Source organism: Haliotis cracherodii, unplaced genomic scaffold, assembly GCF_022045235.1.
Source record: "Haliotis cracherodii isolate W230 unplaced genomic scaffold, xgHalCrac1.p SCAF_22, whole genome shotgun sequence".
NCBI classification, from domain to species: domain Eukaryota; kingdom Metazoa; phylum Mollusca; class Gastropoda; order Lepetellida; family Haliotidae; genus Haliotis; species Haliotis cracherodii.
The window spans coordinates 360,001-378,041 of NW_027266278.1; the positions used below are offsets into that span (position 1 = coordinate 360,001).

The following is an 18,041-nucleotide window of genomic DNA, read 5'->3' on the forward strand; positions in this document are numbered from 1 at the left end:
TCCTACTGGCAGAGCAGTGTCGCTGCCAAACCCAAACAAGGAGTGGTGGGTTTCCTGTGTGGCGGCATCGCCTGGTTTGCCGTCCCCTTCTGCCTCGCCACAACCATGGGGCTCGCTTACATCGCCCTCAGCACCAGCCAGGGGGGACCACTCCTCACCGCGGATGACGTCGACGCCGGTGAGTGTCAGTCCATTATATACGGTGTTTCTCCATATATACACTGTCTCACAAAATCCGTAATATTCAGTGTCCGTTATATGCAGTGTTTCTCTATACAAACATATACACTGTCTCACCAAATCCGAAATAAACAGTGTCCGTTATCTACAGTGTCTCACAATACACACATATGTACACTGTCTCACCATTCTGTAATATACAGTGTCTCTCCATACCCACATATATACACAGTCTCACCATTCCGTAATATACAATGTCCGTTATATACAGTGTCTCTCCATACCCACATATATACACAGTCTCACCATTCCGTAATATACAATGTCCGTTATATACAGTGTCTCTCCATACCCACATATATACACAGTCTCACCATTCCGTAATATTCAATGTCCGTTATATACAGTGTCTCTCCATACCCACATATATACACAGTCTCACCATTCCGTAATATACAATGTCCGTTATATACAGTGTCTCTCCATACCCACATATATACACAGTCTCACCATTCCGTAATATACAATGTCCGTTATATACAGTGTCTCTCCATACCCACATATATACACAGTCTCACCATTCCGTAATATACAATGTCCGTTATATACAGTGTCTCTCCATACCCACATATATACACAGTCTCACCATTCCGTAATATTCAATGTCCGTTATATACAGTGTCTCTCCATACCCACATATATACACAGTCTCACCATTCCGTAATATACAATGTCCGTTATATACAGTGTCTCTCCATACCCACATATATACACAGTCTCACCATTCCGTAATATACAATGTCCGTTATATACAGTGTCTCTCCATACCCACATATATACACAGTCTCACCATTCCGTAATATACAATGTCCGTTATATACAGTGTCTCTCCATACCCACATATATACACAGTCTCACCATTCCGTAATATACAATGTCCGTTATATACAGTGTCTCTCCATACCCACATATATACACAGTCTCACCATTCCGTAATATACAATGTCCGTTATATACAGTGTCTCTCCATACCCACATATATACACAGTCTCACCATTCCGTAATATACAATGTCCGTTATATACAGTGTCTCTCCATACCCACATATATACACAGTCTCACCATTCCGTAATATACAATGTCCGTTATATACAGTGTCTCTCCATACCCACATATATACACAGTCTCACCATTCCGTAATATACAATGTCCGTTATATACAGTGTCTCTCCATACCCACATATATACACAGTCTCACCATTCCGTAATATACAATGTCGTAAACTACAGTGTCTCTCCAAACACACACATGTACAGTCTCACCATTCCGTAATAAACAGTGTCGTAAACTACAGTGTCTCTCCAAACACACGTGTGTACAGTCTCACCATTCTGTAATAATTAGTGTCGTAATGTACAGTGTCTCTCCAAACACACATATGTACAGTCTCACCATTCCGTAATATACAATGTCGTAAACTACAGTGTCTCTCCAAACACACATATGTACAGTCTCACCATTCCGTAATAAACAGTGTCGTAAACTACAGTGTCTCTCCAAACACACATATGTACAGTCTCACCATTCTGTAATAATTAGTGTCGTAATGTACAGTGTCTCTCCAAACACACATATGTACAGTCTCACCATTCCGTAATAAACAGTGTCGTAAACTACAGTGTCTCTCCAAACACACATATGTACAGTCTCACCATTCCGTAATAAACAGTGTCGTAAACTACAGTGTCTCTCCAAACACACATATGTACAGTCTCACCATTCTGTAATAATTAGTGTCGTAATGTACAGTGTCTCTCCAAACACACATATGTACAGTCTCACCATTCCGTAATAAACAGTGTCGTAAACTACAGTGTCTCTCCAAACACACATATGTACAGTCTCACCATTCTGTAATAATTAGTGTCGTAATGTACAGTGTCTCTCCAAACACACATATGTACAGTCTCACCATTCTGTAATAAACAGTGTCGTAAACTACAGTGTCTCTCCAAACACACATATGTACAGTCTCACCATTCCGTAATAAACAGTGTCGTAAACTACAGTGTCTCTCCAAACACACATATGTACAGTCTCACCATTCCGTAATAAACAGTGTCGTAAACTACAGTGTCTCTCCAAACACACATATGTACAGTCTCACCATTCCGTAATAAACAGTGTCGTAAACTACAGTGTCTCTCCAAACACACATATGTACAGTCTCACCATTCCGTAATAAACAGTGTCGTAAACTACAGTGTCTCTCCAAACATACACATGTACAGTCTCACCATTCTGTAAACTACAGTGTCTCTCCAAACACACATATGTACAGTCTCACCATTCCGTAATAAACAGTGTCGTAATGTACAGTGTCTCTCCAAACACACACATGTACAGTCTCACCATTCCGTAATATACACTGTCGTAATCTACAGTGTCTCTCCAAACACACGTGTGTACAGTCTCACCATTCCGTAACAAACAATGTCTCTACATACACACATTTATACAATCTCTCCCTACACACACGTACATACTCTCTCACCATTCCGTTATATACATTGTCCGTAATATGCAGTGTCCGTAAGATACTATGTCCGTAACATACAGTGGCTCTCAATACACACACTTATACAATATCTCCCTACACACATATATATATACTGTCTCACCATTCCGTAATATACATTGTCCGTTATATACATTGTCCGTAATATATAATGTCCGTAATATATAGTTCCTTTATATATACACACATATACACTGTCTCTCCATTCCGTAATATACAGTGTCCGTATAACACAGTGTGTCTCCAGTGTATCTAAACGTACACCTGCACAGTGTCCGTATGACACAGTGTGTCTCCAGTGTATCTGAACGTACACCTGCACAGTGTCAGAATGCCATGTCGCCCACGTGTTGCAGGCCTGGTGCCCCCCGTGGTGGCCCAGAAGCTGCTCGGACGCAAGGGGGAGATCTTGATGCTACTGATGGTGTTGATGGCAATCACGTCCACAGGGTCGTCCGAGGTCATGGCGGTCACTTCCATCATGGTATATGACATATACGGCCTGTATCTGAAGGTGAGTCTGTATGTCAGCCTGTGCCTGTATGTCAAGGTCAGTCTGTCAACATCAGTCTGTATGTTGAGCTGCATGAGTCTGTGAAAGAAATGCGAAAAAATGGGAGTGGAGTTTGCTCGCATTAAATAAGTTTCGCATTTATGTCTCCAAAATCCACACTATGACGACCTCACTGCACACACTGGATAGAGGAAATACCAACTTGAATATCAACACAAATACGGTTTATTATCATTCAAAGAATAGGAATTACACAATGGGCATCCGGTGAGTTATCACAGTGTATCAAGGGAATCTTATCAAGTGAGACTATATGTCAATGTAAATCTGCATGTTTCGAGGGCTGTGTTACCTCGTACTGTTGTTTTCAGCCCTACAGACTGATGACAGACACCAACAGCTGCATCTTGTGCGGGAAGGGGCGTGGTCGCATGGCGAACCCCAGGGACAAGTGCGTGTGCGAGAGCATGACGTACTGCACCGCCTGTCATAGTGACGACAAGTAAGTGGAAGCAAAAGACATGGTACCTGTGTGTGCAGATGCGGGTACCTGTGTGTGCAGATGCGGGTACATGTGTGGGGAGAGGTGGGTACCTGTGTGTGGAGAGGCGGGTACTTGTGTGTGCAGATGCTGGTACCTGTGTGTGCAGATGCGGGTACATGTGTGGGGAGAGGTGGGTACCTGTGTGTGGAGAGGCGGGGACCTGTGTGTGGAGAGGCGGGTACCTGTGTGTGGAGAGACGGGTACCTGTGTGTGGAGAGACGGGTACCTGTGTGGGGAGAGGCGGGTACCTGTGTGTGGAGAGGCGGGTACCTGTGTGTGCAGATGCGGGTACCTGTGTGTGCAGATGCGGGTACATGTGTGTGGAGAGGAGGGTATCTGTGTCTAGAGAGACGGGTACCTCTGTGTGGAGAGGCAGGTACTTGTGTCTAGCGAGGCGGGTACCTGTGTATGGAGAGGAGGGTACCTCTGTGTGGAGAGGAGGGTACCTGCGTGTGGAGAGACGGGTACCTGTGTATGGAGAGGCGGGTACCTGTGTGGGGAGAGGAGGGTACCTGTGTGTGTAGAGGAGGGTACCTGTGTGTGGAAAGGAGGGTACCTCTGTCTAGCGAGACGGGTACATGTGTATGGAGAGACGGGTACCTGTGTGTGGAGAGACGGGTACCTGTGTGTGGAGAGACGGGTACCTGTGTCTAGAGAGACGGGTACCTGTGTCTAGAGAGACGGGTACCTGTGTGTGGAGAGGAGGGTACCTGTGTGTGGAGAGACGGGTACCTGTGTTTGGAGAGACGGGTACCTGTGTATGGAGAGACGGGTACCTGTGTGTGGAGAGGCGGGTAGCTGTGTGTGGAGAGGCGGGTACCTGTGTGTTGAGAGACGGGTAGCTGTGTGTGGAGAGACGGGTACCTGTGTGGGGAGAGGAGGGTACCTGTGTGTGGAGAGACGGGTACCTGTGTATGGAGAGGCGGATACCTTTTCTGGAGAGAGGGATGGGTATTTCTCTGTGTATGGGGATTGGTACCTATGTGTGTACCCGTGAAGATCCGGGTTAAAATAGGTCTTGAGCAACCCATGCTGGTCTCAGGAGGCGACTAACGGGATCGGGTGGTAAGACGTGCTGACTTGGTTGATGCATGGGCATGACTTGGTTGAAGTCATCCACTGGATTATCTGATCCAGACTCGATTATTTAGAGACCCCCGTCATTTAGCTGGAATATTGCTGCGTGCGGCGTTTAACAAAAAAACCCAGAATATCTTTGTGTAGCAGGGTTGACACCTATGTGTGTAGAATTGTGGGTATTTCTGTGTGTAGTACTGGGAAGAGTGAGGGATGACATTCACTTGGGATGGACTGGAGGTTAGACATATTTATATTTTCAGAGCTCGGGAGGTGTGTCGGCGCGCCATCAAGCCAGAGTACAAATGCACTGTCCACGGTTCCTACCGGGTGTACAACGATCTGCTGCTGCGTCTCAAGAGTTGGTGCCTCGTGTGGACTACCTTCAGCATTCTGCCGCTCACTGTCATCCTCTCTCTCATGCAGGTCAGTGAGTCTCTCATCCTTTCTCTCATGCACGTCTGTGTGTCTCTCATCCTTTATCTCATGCATGTCAGTGAGTCTCTCATCCTTTCCCTCATGCAGGTCAGTGTGTCACTCATGCAGGTCAGTGTGTCACTCATGCAGGTCAGTGTGTCACTCATACAGATAAGTGTGTCACTCATGCAGATAAGTGTGTCACTCATGCAGGTCAGTGTGTCACTCATGCAGGTCAGTGTGTCACTCATACAGATAAGCGTGTCACTCATGCAGATAAGTGTGTCACTCATGAATGTCAGTGTGTCACTCATGCAGGTCAGTGTGTCACTCATGCAGATAAGTGTGTCACTCATGCAGATAAGTGTGTCACTCATGCAGGTAAGTGTGTCACTCATGCAGGTCAGTGTGTCACTCATGCAGATAAGTGTGTCACTCATGCAGATAAGTGTGTCACTCATGCAGGTAAGTGTGTCACTCATGCAGGTCAGTGTGTCACTCATGCAGATAAGTGTGTCACTCATGCAGATAAGTGTGTCACTCATGCAGATAAGTGTGTCACTCATGCAGGTAAGTGTGTCACTCATGCAGGTAAGTGTGTCACTCATGCAGGTCAGTGTGTCACTCATGCAGGTCAGTGTGTCACTCATGCAGGTCAGTGTGTCACTCATGCAGGTAAGTGTGTCACTCATGCAGATAAGTGTGTCACTCATGCAGGTCAGTATGGCACTCATGCAGGTCAGTGTGTCACTCATACAGATAAGTGTGTCACTCATGCAGATAAGTGTGTCACTCATGAATGTCAGTGTGTCACTCATGCAGGTCAGTGTGTCACTCATGCAGATAAGTGTGTCACTCATGCAGGTAAGTGTGTCACTCATGCAGGTCAGTGTGTCACTCAAGCAGATAAGTGTGTCACTCATGCAGATAAGTGTGTCACTCATGCAGATAAGTGTGTCACTCATGCAGGTAAGTGTGTCACTCATGCAGGTAAGTGTGTCACTCATGCAGGTCAGTGTGTCACTCATGCAGGTCAGTGAGTCACTCATGCAGGTCAGTGTGTCACTCATGCAGGTAAGTGTGTCACTCATGCAGATAAGTGTGTCACTCATGCAGGTCAGTGTGTCACTCATGCAGGTCAGTGTGTCACTCATACAGATAAGTGTGTCACTCATGCAGATAAGTGTGTCACTCATGAATGTCAGTGTGTCACTCATGCAGGTCAGTGTGTCACTCATGCAGATAAGTGTGTCACTCATGCAGATAAGTGTGTCACTCATGCAGGTAAGTGTGTCACTCATGCAGGTCAGTGTGTCACTCAAGCAGATAAGTGTGTCACTCATGCAGATAAGTGTGTCACTCATGCAGATAAGTGTGTCACTCATGCAGGTAAGTGTGTCACTCATGCAGGTAAGTGTGTCACGCATGCAGGTCAGTGTGTCACTCATGCAGGTAAGTGTGTCACTCATGCAGGTAAGTGTGTCACTCATGCAGGTCAGTGTGTCACTCATGCAGGTCAGTGTGTCACTCATGTCCAGACATGACCCCGACCTCCAGACATGACCCCCCCCCCCCTCCAGACGTGACCCCCACCCTCAAGACATGACCCCACCCTCCAGATGTGACCCCCACCCTCCAGACATGACCCCCAACCTCCAGACATGACCCTTCCCTCCAGACATGACCCCTACCCTCAAGACATGACCACACCCTCCAGATATTACCTCTTCGTGACATCCTATGTTTTCACTCTCTGTTTCAGCTCAGCTTGGGCTGGGTCTACCTGTTTATGGGGATTCTGATTGGCTCAGCCGTAATTCCAATCACGTTATCCATGTTCTGGGAGCGACTGACGTCAGTCGCAATGATGGCAGGGAGCATTGGCGGAGCAATCATCGCCATCGTCGTCTGGTTGAGCGTCGCCTCGACCTACCCTGGTGGCCTCGCTGACTTTCTCATGAACACAGGTAACGTACTGTTACCACACAATCATGTATATCTCACAACTGTACATCACTGTCACACGTTCCCGTCTTACGCCCCTCACACCTGTATACATCCCTCTCTCACACCCTCACACCTGTACAGCACTGTCACACGTCCCCCTCTTACGCCCCTCACACCTGTATACATCCCTCTCTCACACCATCACACCTGTACAGCACTGTCACACGTCCCTCTCTCACATCCGTCTCGTACGCCCCCTTCACACCTGTATACGTCCCTCTCTCACGCCCCCTCACACCTGCATACGTCCCTCTCACGCCCCCTCACACCTGTACACGTCCCTCTCCCACGCCCCCTCACTCCTGTATACGTCCCTCTCCCACGCCCCCTCACTCCTGTATACGTCCCTCTCCCACGCCCCCTCACTCCTGTATACGTCCCTCTCAAGCCACCTCACACCTGCATACGTCCCTCTCACGCCCCCTCACACCTGCATACGTCCCTCTCACGCCCCCTCACACCTGTATACATCTCTCTCTCACGCCTCCCTCACACCTGTACACATCTCTCTCTCACGCCTCCCTCACACATGTACACATCTCTCTCTCACGCCTCCCTCACACCTGTATACATCTCTCTCACGCCCCCTCACACCTGTATACATCTCTCTCACGCCTCCCTCACACCTGTATACATCTCTCTCACGCCCCCTCACACCTGCATACGTCCCTCTCTCACGCCTCCCTCACACCTGCATACGTCCCTCTCTCACGCCTCCCTCACACCTGCATACGTCCCTCTCAAGCCATCTCACACCTGTACACGTCCATCTCTCACGCCCCCTCACACCTGCATACGTCCCTCTCTCACGCCTCCCTCACACCTGCATACGTCCCTCTCTCACGCCTCCCTCACACCTGTACACGTCCCTCTCAAGTCCCCTCACTCCTGTACACATCCCTCTCTCACGCGCCCTCACACCTGCATACGTCCCTCTCAAGCCATCTCACACCTGTACACGTCCATCTCTCACGCCTCCCTCACACCTGCATACGTCCCTCTCTCACGCCTCCCTCACACCTGTACACGTCCCTCTCAAGTCCCCTCACTCCTGTACACATCCCTCTCTCACGCCCCCTCACTCCTGTACACATCCCTCTCTCACGCCCCCTCACTCCTGTATACGTCCATCTCTCACGCCTCCCTCACACATGTACACATCCCTCTCTCACGCCCCCTCACACCTGTATACGTCCGTCTCTCACGTCCCCTCACTCCTGTACACATCCCTCTCTCACGCCACCTCACTCCTGTACACATCCCTCTCTCACGCCCCCTCACACCTGTACACATCCCTCTCTCACGTCCCCTCACACATGTACACATCTCTCTCTCACGCCTCCCTCACACCTGTACAGATCTCTCTCTCACGCCTCCCTCACACCTGCATACGTCCCTCTCTCACGCCTCCCTCACACCTGCATACGTCCCTCTCTCACGCCTCCCTCACACATGTACACGTCCCTCTCTCACGCCTCCCTCACACCTGCATACGTCCCTCTCTCACGCCTCCCTCACACCTGCATACGTCCCTCTCAAGCCATCTCACACCTGTACACACCCTCTCTCACGCCCCCTCACACCTTAATACGTCCCTCTCAAGTCCCCTCACACCTGTACACGTCCCTCTCTCACGTCCCCTCACTCCTGTACACATCCCTCTCTCACGTCCCCTCACTCCTGTACACATCCCTCTCTCACGCCCCCTCACACCTGTACACATCCCTCTCTCGAGCCCCCTCACACATGTACACATCCCTCTCTCGAGCCCCCTCACACATGTATACATCCCTCGCTCACGCCCCCTTCACACCTGTACACGTCCCTATCTCGAGCCCCCTCACACCTGTATACGTCCCTCTCTCACGCCCCCTCACACCTGTACACGTCCCTCTCATGCCCCCCTTACACCTGTACACGTCCCTCTCATGCCCCCCTCACACCTGTACACGGCCCTTTCACGCCTCCCTCACACCTGTAGAAGTCCCTCTCACGTCCCCCTCACACCTGTACGACACTGCAACACCTGTACGACACTGCAACACCTGTACCACACTGCAACACCTGTAGCACACTATGACACCTGTACCACACTATGACACCTGTACAAAACTGTGACACCTGTAGCACACTATGACACCTGTACCACACTATGACACCTGTAGCACACTATGCCACCTGTAGCACACTATGACACCTTAACAACACTGCGACACCTGTACCACACTATGACACGTGGACAACACTATGACACCTGTAGCACACTATGACACCTGTAGAACACTATGCCACCTGTAGCACACTATCAAGCCTGTACAATACAATGACACATGTAGCACACTATGACACCTGTACAAAACTGTGACACCTGTAGCACACTATGCCACCTGTACCACACTTTGACACCTGTACCACACTATGACACCTGTACCACACTATGACACCTGTACCACACTATGACACCTGTACCACACTATGACACCTGTACCACACTATGACACCTGTACAAAACTATGACACCTGTACAAAACTATGACACCTGTACAAAACTATGACACCTGTAGAACACTATGCCACCTGTAGCACACTATCAAGCCTGTACAATACAATGACACATGTAGCACACTATGACACCTGTACAAAACTGTGACACCTGTAGCACACTATGACGCCTGTACCACACTATGACACCTGTAGCACACTATGCCACCTGTAGCACACTATGACACCTTAACAACACTGCGACACCTGTACCACACTATGACACCTGTACAAAACTATGACACCTGTAGCACACTATGACACCTGTACCACACTATGACACGTGGACAACACTATGACACCTGTAGCACACTATGACACCTGTAGAACACTATGCCACCTGTAGCACACTATCAAGCCTGTACAATACAATGACACATGTAGCACACTATGACACCTGTACAAAACTGTGACACCTGTAGCACACTATGCCACCTGTACCACACTTTGACACCTGTACCACACTATGACACCTGTACCACACTATGACACCTGTACCACACTATGACACCTGTACCACACTATGACACCTGTACAAAACTATGACACCTGTACAAAACTATGACACCTGTAGAACACTATGCCACCTGTAGCACACTATCAAGCCTGTACAATACAATGACACATGTAGCACACTATGACACCTGTACAAAACTGTGACACCTGTAGCACACTATGCCACCTGTACCACACTTTGACACCTGTACCACACTATGACACCTGTACCACACTATGACACCTGTACCACACTATGACACCTGTACCACACTATGACACCTGTACAAAACTATGACACCTGTACAAAACTATGACACCTGTAGAACACTATGCCACCTGTAGCACACTATCAAGCCTGTACAATACAATGACACATGTAGCACACTATGACACCTGTACAAAACTGTGACACCTGTAGCACACTATGCCACCTGTACCACACTTTGACACCTGTACCACACTATGACACCTGTACCACACTATGACACCTGTACCACACTATGACACCTGTACCACACTATGACACCTGTACAAAACTATGACACCTGTACAAAACTATGACACCTGTAGAACACTATGCCACCTGTAGCACACTATCAAGCCTGTACAATACAATGACACATGTAGCACACTATGACACCTGTACAAAACTGTGACACCTGTAGCACACTATGACGCCTGTACCACACTATGACACCTGTAGCACACTATGCCACCTGTAGCACACTATGACACCTTAACAACACTGCGACACCTGTACCACACTATGACACGTGGACAACACTATGACACCTGTAGCACACTATGACACCTGTAGAACACTATGCCACCTGTAGCACACTATCAAGCCTGTACAATACAATGACACATGTAGCACACTATGACACCTGTACAAAACTGTGACACCTGTAGCACACTATGCCACCTGTACCACACTTTGACACCTGTACCACACTATGACACCTGTACCACACTATGACACCTGTACAAAACTATGACACCTGTACAAAACTATGACACCTGTACAAAACTATGACACCTGTAGAACACTATGCCACCTGTAGCACACTATCAAGCCTGTACAATACAATGACACATGTAGCACACTATGACACCTGTACAAAACTGTGACACCTGTAGCACACTATGACGCCTGTACCACACTATGACACCTGTAGCACACTATGCCACCTGTAGCACACTATGACACCTTAACAACACTGCGACACCTGTACCACACTATGACACGTGGACAACACTATGACACCTGTAGCACACTATGACACCTGTAGAACACTATGCCACCTGTAGCACACTATCAAGCCTGTACAATACAATGACACATGTAGCACACTATGACACCTGTACAAAACTGTGACACCTGTAGCACACTATGCCACCTGTACCACACTTTGACACCTGTAGCACACTATGCCACCTGTACCACACTATGACACCTGTACCACACTATGACACCTGTACAAAACTATGACACCTGTACAAAACTATGACACCTGTAGAACACTATGCCACCTGTAGCACACTATCAAGCCTGTACAATACAATGACACATGTAGCACACTATGACACCTGTACAAAACTGTGACACCTGTAGCACACTATGACGCCTGTAGCACACTATGACACATGTAGCACACTATGCCACCTGTACCACACTTTGACACCTGTACCACACTATGACACCTGTACCACACTATGACACCTGTACAAAACTATGACACCTGTACAAAACTATGACACCTGTATGTTACAGGACAGGAGTTGTCGATGCTGTGTGGAAACCTAACTGCCATCTTATCAGGGGGGATGATCACAATAGTAGTCAGCTTAGTAACCAATCGCAGCCAAGATCCAAGCAAATCTCGCGAGATTTGGGAGCAGACACGTGACGTAGACAACCCTCTCTGCCCCTGGACAGAGAAATATGCGCAGTAAGTTGTGGCTCCTTTGAACTCCCGCCCTTAGAACGTTTTATCGACCACATGGGAAACGTCATTATTCCTACAGTTGGGTATCAGTTGTCGGGACTACACGGGCAATTGAACAGTGTCATTGTGTCCTTGGACTACACGGGCAATTGAACAGTGTCATTATGTCCTTGGACTACACGGGCAATTGAACAGTGTCATTATGTCCTTGGACTACACGGGCAATTAAACAGTGTCATTATGTCCTTGGACTACCCGGGCAATTAAACAGTGTCATTGTGTCCTTGGACTACACGGGCAATTGAACAGTGTCATTGTGTCCTTGGACTACACGGGCAATTGAACAGTGTCATTATGTCCTTGGACTACACGGGCAATTAATCAGAGTCATTATGTCCTTGGAATACATGGGGAAACGATGACATGCATCAACCAAGTGAGCGGGTCTGACCACCCGATCGCGTTAGTCGCCTCTGGCGACAAGCATGGGTTGGAATCACGATGGAAGTATGATGACACCAGGTGTTAATGTATAATAATAAATGTCAACACAATCGTCTCAACTTGGACAACAGCTTTTTTGAATATATTGAAAATTAAGTACCATCACTATTCCCGAACGTTTATATCAGTGGGCTGGGATATGCTTGAACTACCTATGGTCAACATTGCCGAAGTTTGTCATCATTTATCTCTCAGCAATATGTGTCAACTTTGTGGTTATACTGTTGTAGAACATTGGTTGTGATCTTCATGTAAAACATGCGGTGGTTATAATCTTGTAAAACATGCGGTAGTGATCTTCATGTAAACATGCGGTGGTTATATTCATGTAAAACATGCTTTGGTGTTAATCGTATAAAACATGTGTTGGTGATCTTCGTGTAAAACATGTCGTGGTGATCTTCGTGTTAAAACATGCGTTGGCTATATTCATTTCAAACATGCTGTGTTGATCTTCATGTAAAACATGCTGTGGTTATATTCATGTCAAACATGCTGTGGTGTTAATCATGTGAAACATGTGGTGATGATCTTCATGTAAAACATGCGGTGGTTATATTCTTGTACAACATGCGGTAGTGATCATCATGTAAAACATGTCGTGGTGATCTTCATGTTAAACATGCTGTGTTGATCTTCATGTGAAACATGCTGTGTTGATCTTCATGTGAAACATGTCGTGGTGATCTTCATGTTAAACATGCTGTGTTGATCTTTATGTGAAACATGCTGTGGTGATCTTCATGTAAAACATGCGGTGGGGATCTGCATCTAAAACATGCTGTGGTGATCATCATGTAAAACATGCTGTGATTATATTCATGTAAAACATGCGGTGATGATCTTTACGTAAAACGGGCGGTGGTTATATTCTTGTAAAAAATGAAACTCAATATGTTCACAAGCTTTAATTCATTTGAGCACAAATCAGGTGGTTATTTTAAGTAAGCATCTACAACAGCAAACCCTCAGTGACAAACACGACACGAATAAGCTGGACACTACTCGCCAGCCTTCTGAGTGTCAGATCTCTGGGCCGAAAGGTTTCTAAAATTCGTGGATTATAGTTTCCTTTCCTTTAATTTGAAATTGTAAAATGCATTATATATTTGTTGTTCTGCAGGAATGTATTCTGAAGTATTCTTGGAAAAAAAGAAATGCTAGTTTCAGAGGATAATGTACTGTCCGCAATACGTGTCATTAGTTGATGCAGCGGGTCATTGTTGATGCAGCGGGTAATTGTTGATGCAGCAGGACATTGTTGATGCAGCAGGACATTAGTTGCGGGGAACCAATGTGAGATTCCATACGCTCATTAGTAAAGGTGTAACGACGATACATGTAACATCTCGTGTGCCCACCATGTAGGGCAATCCATGCACCACACCATGGTGGCACACGGTGCATTAACCTGCGCAGGGCTGCCCTTGGCATTGCCTGCCATTCCGCCTGAAGACCTACCCCAAGCTCATCCACTTGGGCGGGTCCTGGTCTCTGATGCACTCCCACAGATGATCACGTGACGGTTATCTTCTTCATCAAATGGATGAACCCAACAAAGAAGCAATCTGCATGGAGATAGTACGGTATGGAGGTACCGTGATGACAAGTTAAATAGCACATTATTATAATCATCATTGGTTACTGGCGTTCCTTCAGCATGACTGTCTTTGATCAAATCCAGCAGATACTAAGATTTTTCACGTCGGCTTAGTTCTTCTTATCTTTTCCTGTACTTAACTGTTTTAAAACATAAAATGAAGTTTCGACAGGAGATGACTTTGATAATATACATGATTAAGCGTTGAAGAAAGCACAATACTTATTGCAGATTTAACAAGAGGTGAAATCCTAAACTTCGTTCAGGATTTGAAAGAAGATGTTTGTCTACTCAATATAAGTAATGAATTTATTTCAACCATCAACAACTGATCAAGACAATATCTACAGAAAGAACCGTGTCCTCTCGTCAAACGCAGACAATCAATTTCTAATGAAGAACGTGGTGACAGCGACCCAAGGACAACCGAGTAACCATGGAACTGGAACTTTCAGAATGGTATCTTGTCGTAATAAGGTAACCATCTATCACTTGTTCTGGTCACTGAGGTAACGGCTGCTAATCCTCCATTACAGAGACCTGTGCCTGACCGGGGCGCACCAGCTGGACAACCGTCCGTCGCTGCAGGAGGTGGAGAAGACGTTCAAGGAGGCGAAGTACTTCGCTAACATCGGTTCCGTGGTGTTCTCTATTCTCCTGGTGGTTGTGTGGCCATGCATCATGATCGCTGTCGATATCATGTCGTACGACCAGTTCTTCGGCTGGGTGAGTCTGTACTCTTGTACTAATTCATCTAGTGGGTGAGTGAGTAGTCTTTTACGCCGCTTTAAGTAATATTTCACCAATACCACGGCGGGGGACACCAGAAATGGGGTTTACATATTATAGTCATGTGGGGAATCGAACCCTGACATTCAAGGTACCTGACCTTTCTCTGACAGTTGATACAAGGGTATATCAAGGTGTACCTGTGCCTTGACTGACAGTTGATACAAAGGTATATCAAGGTGTACCTGTGCCTTCTCTGACAGTTGATACAAGTGTATATCAAGGTGTACCTGTGCCTTCTCTGACAGTTGATACAAGGGTATATCAAGGTGTACCTGTGTCTTGACTGACAGTTGATACAAGTGTATATCAAGGTGTACCTGTGCCTTGACTGACAGTTGATACAAGGGTATATCAAGGTGTACCTAGGCCATCTCTGACAGTTGATACAAGGGTATATCAAGGTGTACCTAGGCCTTCTCTGACAGTTGATACAAGGGTATATCAAGGTGTACCTAGGCCATCTCTGACAGTTGATACAAGGGTATATCAAGGTGTACCTAGGCCATCTCTGACAGTTGATACAAGGGTACATCAAGGTGTACCTAGGCTTTCCCTGACAGTTGATACAAGGGTAGGTTAACCTTGACCTTCCCTGACAGTTGATACAAGTGTATATCAAGGTGTACCTGTGCCTTGACTGACAGTTGATACAACGGTATATCAAGGTGTACCTAGGCCTTCTCTGACAGTTGATACAAAGGTATATCAAGGTGTACCTGTGTCTTGACTGACAGTTGATACAAGGGTATATCAAGGTGTACCTGTGCCTTGACTGACAGTTGATACAAGTGTATATCAAGGTTTACCTGTGCCTTGACTGACAGTTGATACAAGGGTATATCAAGGTGTACCTGTGCCTTGACTGACAGTTGATACAAGGGTATGTCAAGGTGTACCTGTCCCTTCTCTGACAGTTGATACAAGGGTATATCAAGCTGTACCTGGCCCTTCTCTGACAGTTGATACAAGGGTATATCAAGCTGTACCTGGCCCTTCCCTGACAGTTGATACAAAGGTATATCAAGGTGTACCTGGCCCTTCTCTGACAGTTGATACAAGGGTATATCAAGGTGTACTTGGCCCTTCCCTGACAGTTGATACAAGGGTATATCAAGGTGTACCTGGCCCTTCTCTGACAGTTGATACAAGGGTATATCAAGGTGTACTTGGCCCTTCCCTGACAATTGATACAAGGGTATATCAAGGTGTACTTGGCCCTTCCCTGACAGTTGATACAAGGGTATATCAAGGTGTACCTGGGTCATCTCTGACAGTTATATGTATATCTCATTTCCTGTTGTTGCAGGCCATGTTGTCAGAGGTGTGGGCGTTTGCGGCCATGGTGATCATCATATTGTTTCCCGCCGTCAACGAAGCCTACGACATCTACCAGGCCTTCTACCAGAAACAGAAGGTGGTCCCCGTGTCCAGCCTACCGAAAACATCGGCAAGTCTCAAACATGCCTCAGCCAAACCAGAAACAGGAATCTCACTCACACAAAGCTCCATATCTAACGGAAAGGACCACGGCGACGCAATGACAGACACACTGGCGACAATAACGGAAACTGGCGGTCACGTGGGAGATGAGGCTGAACCAATGGGAGACGCCGTAGTAGAAGGAGACATGGATTCATCCAACCCTCGCTGTCCAGTGTTTTGAGTTTCTGATAATTTCAATAGTAAAACACGTTCTCTGTACATATAACCGAAGTCATGTCACAATCAGATCGATTTGGGTGAGGTGACATGGGGTTGAAGGTCGCGTCCAAGATCATACAGTGACGTGCATGCACGTGTGTGTGGCTGTTTGTACTAGTCCTGACTGATGCAGATTGATACTGCTATCCCACGGAGATTTCTTCCCGCAGTTTACCCTACTCAGACACAGTATACTGACTCCGGACGACCATTCCTTGTTTTAGCTATTCATTGCGAGCTCCAGTTAAGGTAACAACAAGTAGCATATTTAAACGTGATTTGGTATGACGCGACCGGGGATCGAACATCGGACCTTCCGCTCTTCGGGCGGATTTTTGACCAATAGACCACGGTTGTGGTCAGATCGATGGAGTATACGATGACATATAACCCAAGTCATGTGGCGCAAAGATCTTGTAACATTGTGTTAATCATAACGAACATCCACATATAGACTGACCCCTGATGTGCGTGTATAACCTCAAGAGCGTACATCGGCCTTCGCTGACAGTTGATACAAGGGTATATCAAGGTGTACCTAGGCCTTCCCAGACAGTTGATACAAGGGTATATCAAGGTGTACCTAGGCCTTGACTGACAGTTGATACAAGGGTATATCAAGGTGTACCTAGGCCTTCCCAGACAGTTGATACAAGGGTATATCAAGGTGTACCTAGGCCTTCCCAGACAGTTGATACAAGGGTATATCAAGGTGTACCTAGGCCTTCCCTGACAGTTGATACAAAGGTATATCAAGGTGTACCTAGGCCTTGACTGACAGTTGATACAAGGGTATATCAAGGTGTACCATGACCTTCTCTGACAGTTGATACAAGAGTATATCAAGGTGTACCTAGGCCTTCCCTGACAGTTGATACAAGGGTATATCAAGGTGTACCTAGGCCTTCCCTGACAGTTGATACAAAGGTATATCAAGGTGTACCTGTGCCTTGACTGACAGTTGATACAACGGTATATCAAGGTGTACCATGACCTTCTCTGACAGTTGATACAAGGGTATATCAAGGTGTACCTAGGCCTTCCCTGACAGTTGATTCAAAGGTATATCAAGGTGTACCTAGGCCTTCCCAGACAATTGATACAAGGGTATATCAAGGTGTACCTTGGCCTCCCCTAA

General features: G+C 46.8%; 1 protein-coding gene across 1 annotated transcript in view; it reads left to right on the forward strand.

Moving 5' to 3' along the window:
• LOC139471406 (uncharacterized) overlaps nt 1-16,989 on the forward strand; it is a 29,896-nt gene extending 12,907 nt beyond the window's left edge. The window contains exons 6-13 of the mRNA XM_071253773.1: nt 1-178; nt 3,116-3,273; nt 3,645-3,775; nt 5,158-5,320; nt 7,074-7,278; nt 12,132-12,309; nt 14,947-15,136; nt 16,509-16,989. The exon at nt 1-178 is cut by the window's left edge and continues 29 nt beyond it. Coding sequence (XP_071109874.1) covers nt 1-178; nt 3,116-3,273; nt 3,645-3,775; nt 5,158-5,320; nt 7,074-7,278; nt 12,132-12,309; nt 14,947-15,136; nt 16,509-16,865 — 1,560 coding nt within the window. The 3' untranslated portion in view covers nt 16,866-16,989. The remainder of the gene's footprint in view (nt 179-3,115; nt 3,274-3,644; nt 3,776-5,157; nt 5,321-7,073; nt 7,279-12,131; nt 12,310-14,946; nt 15,137-16,508) is intronic.
• Nucleotides 16,990-18,041: the final 1,052 nt, after the last annotated feature.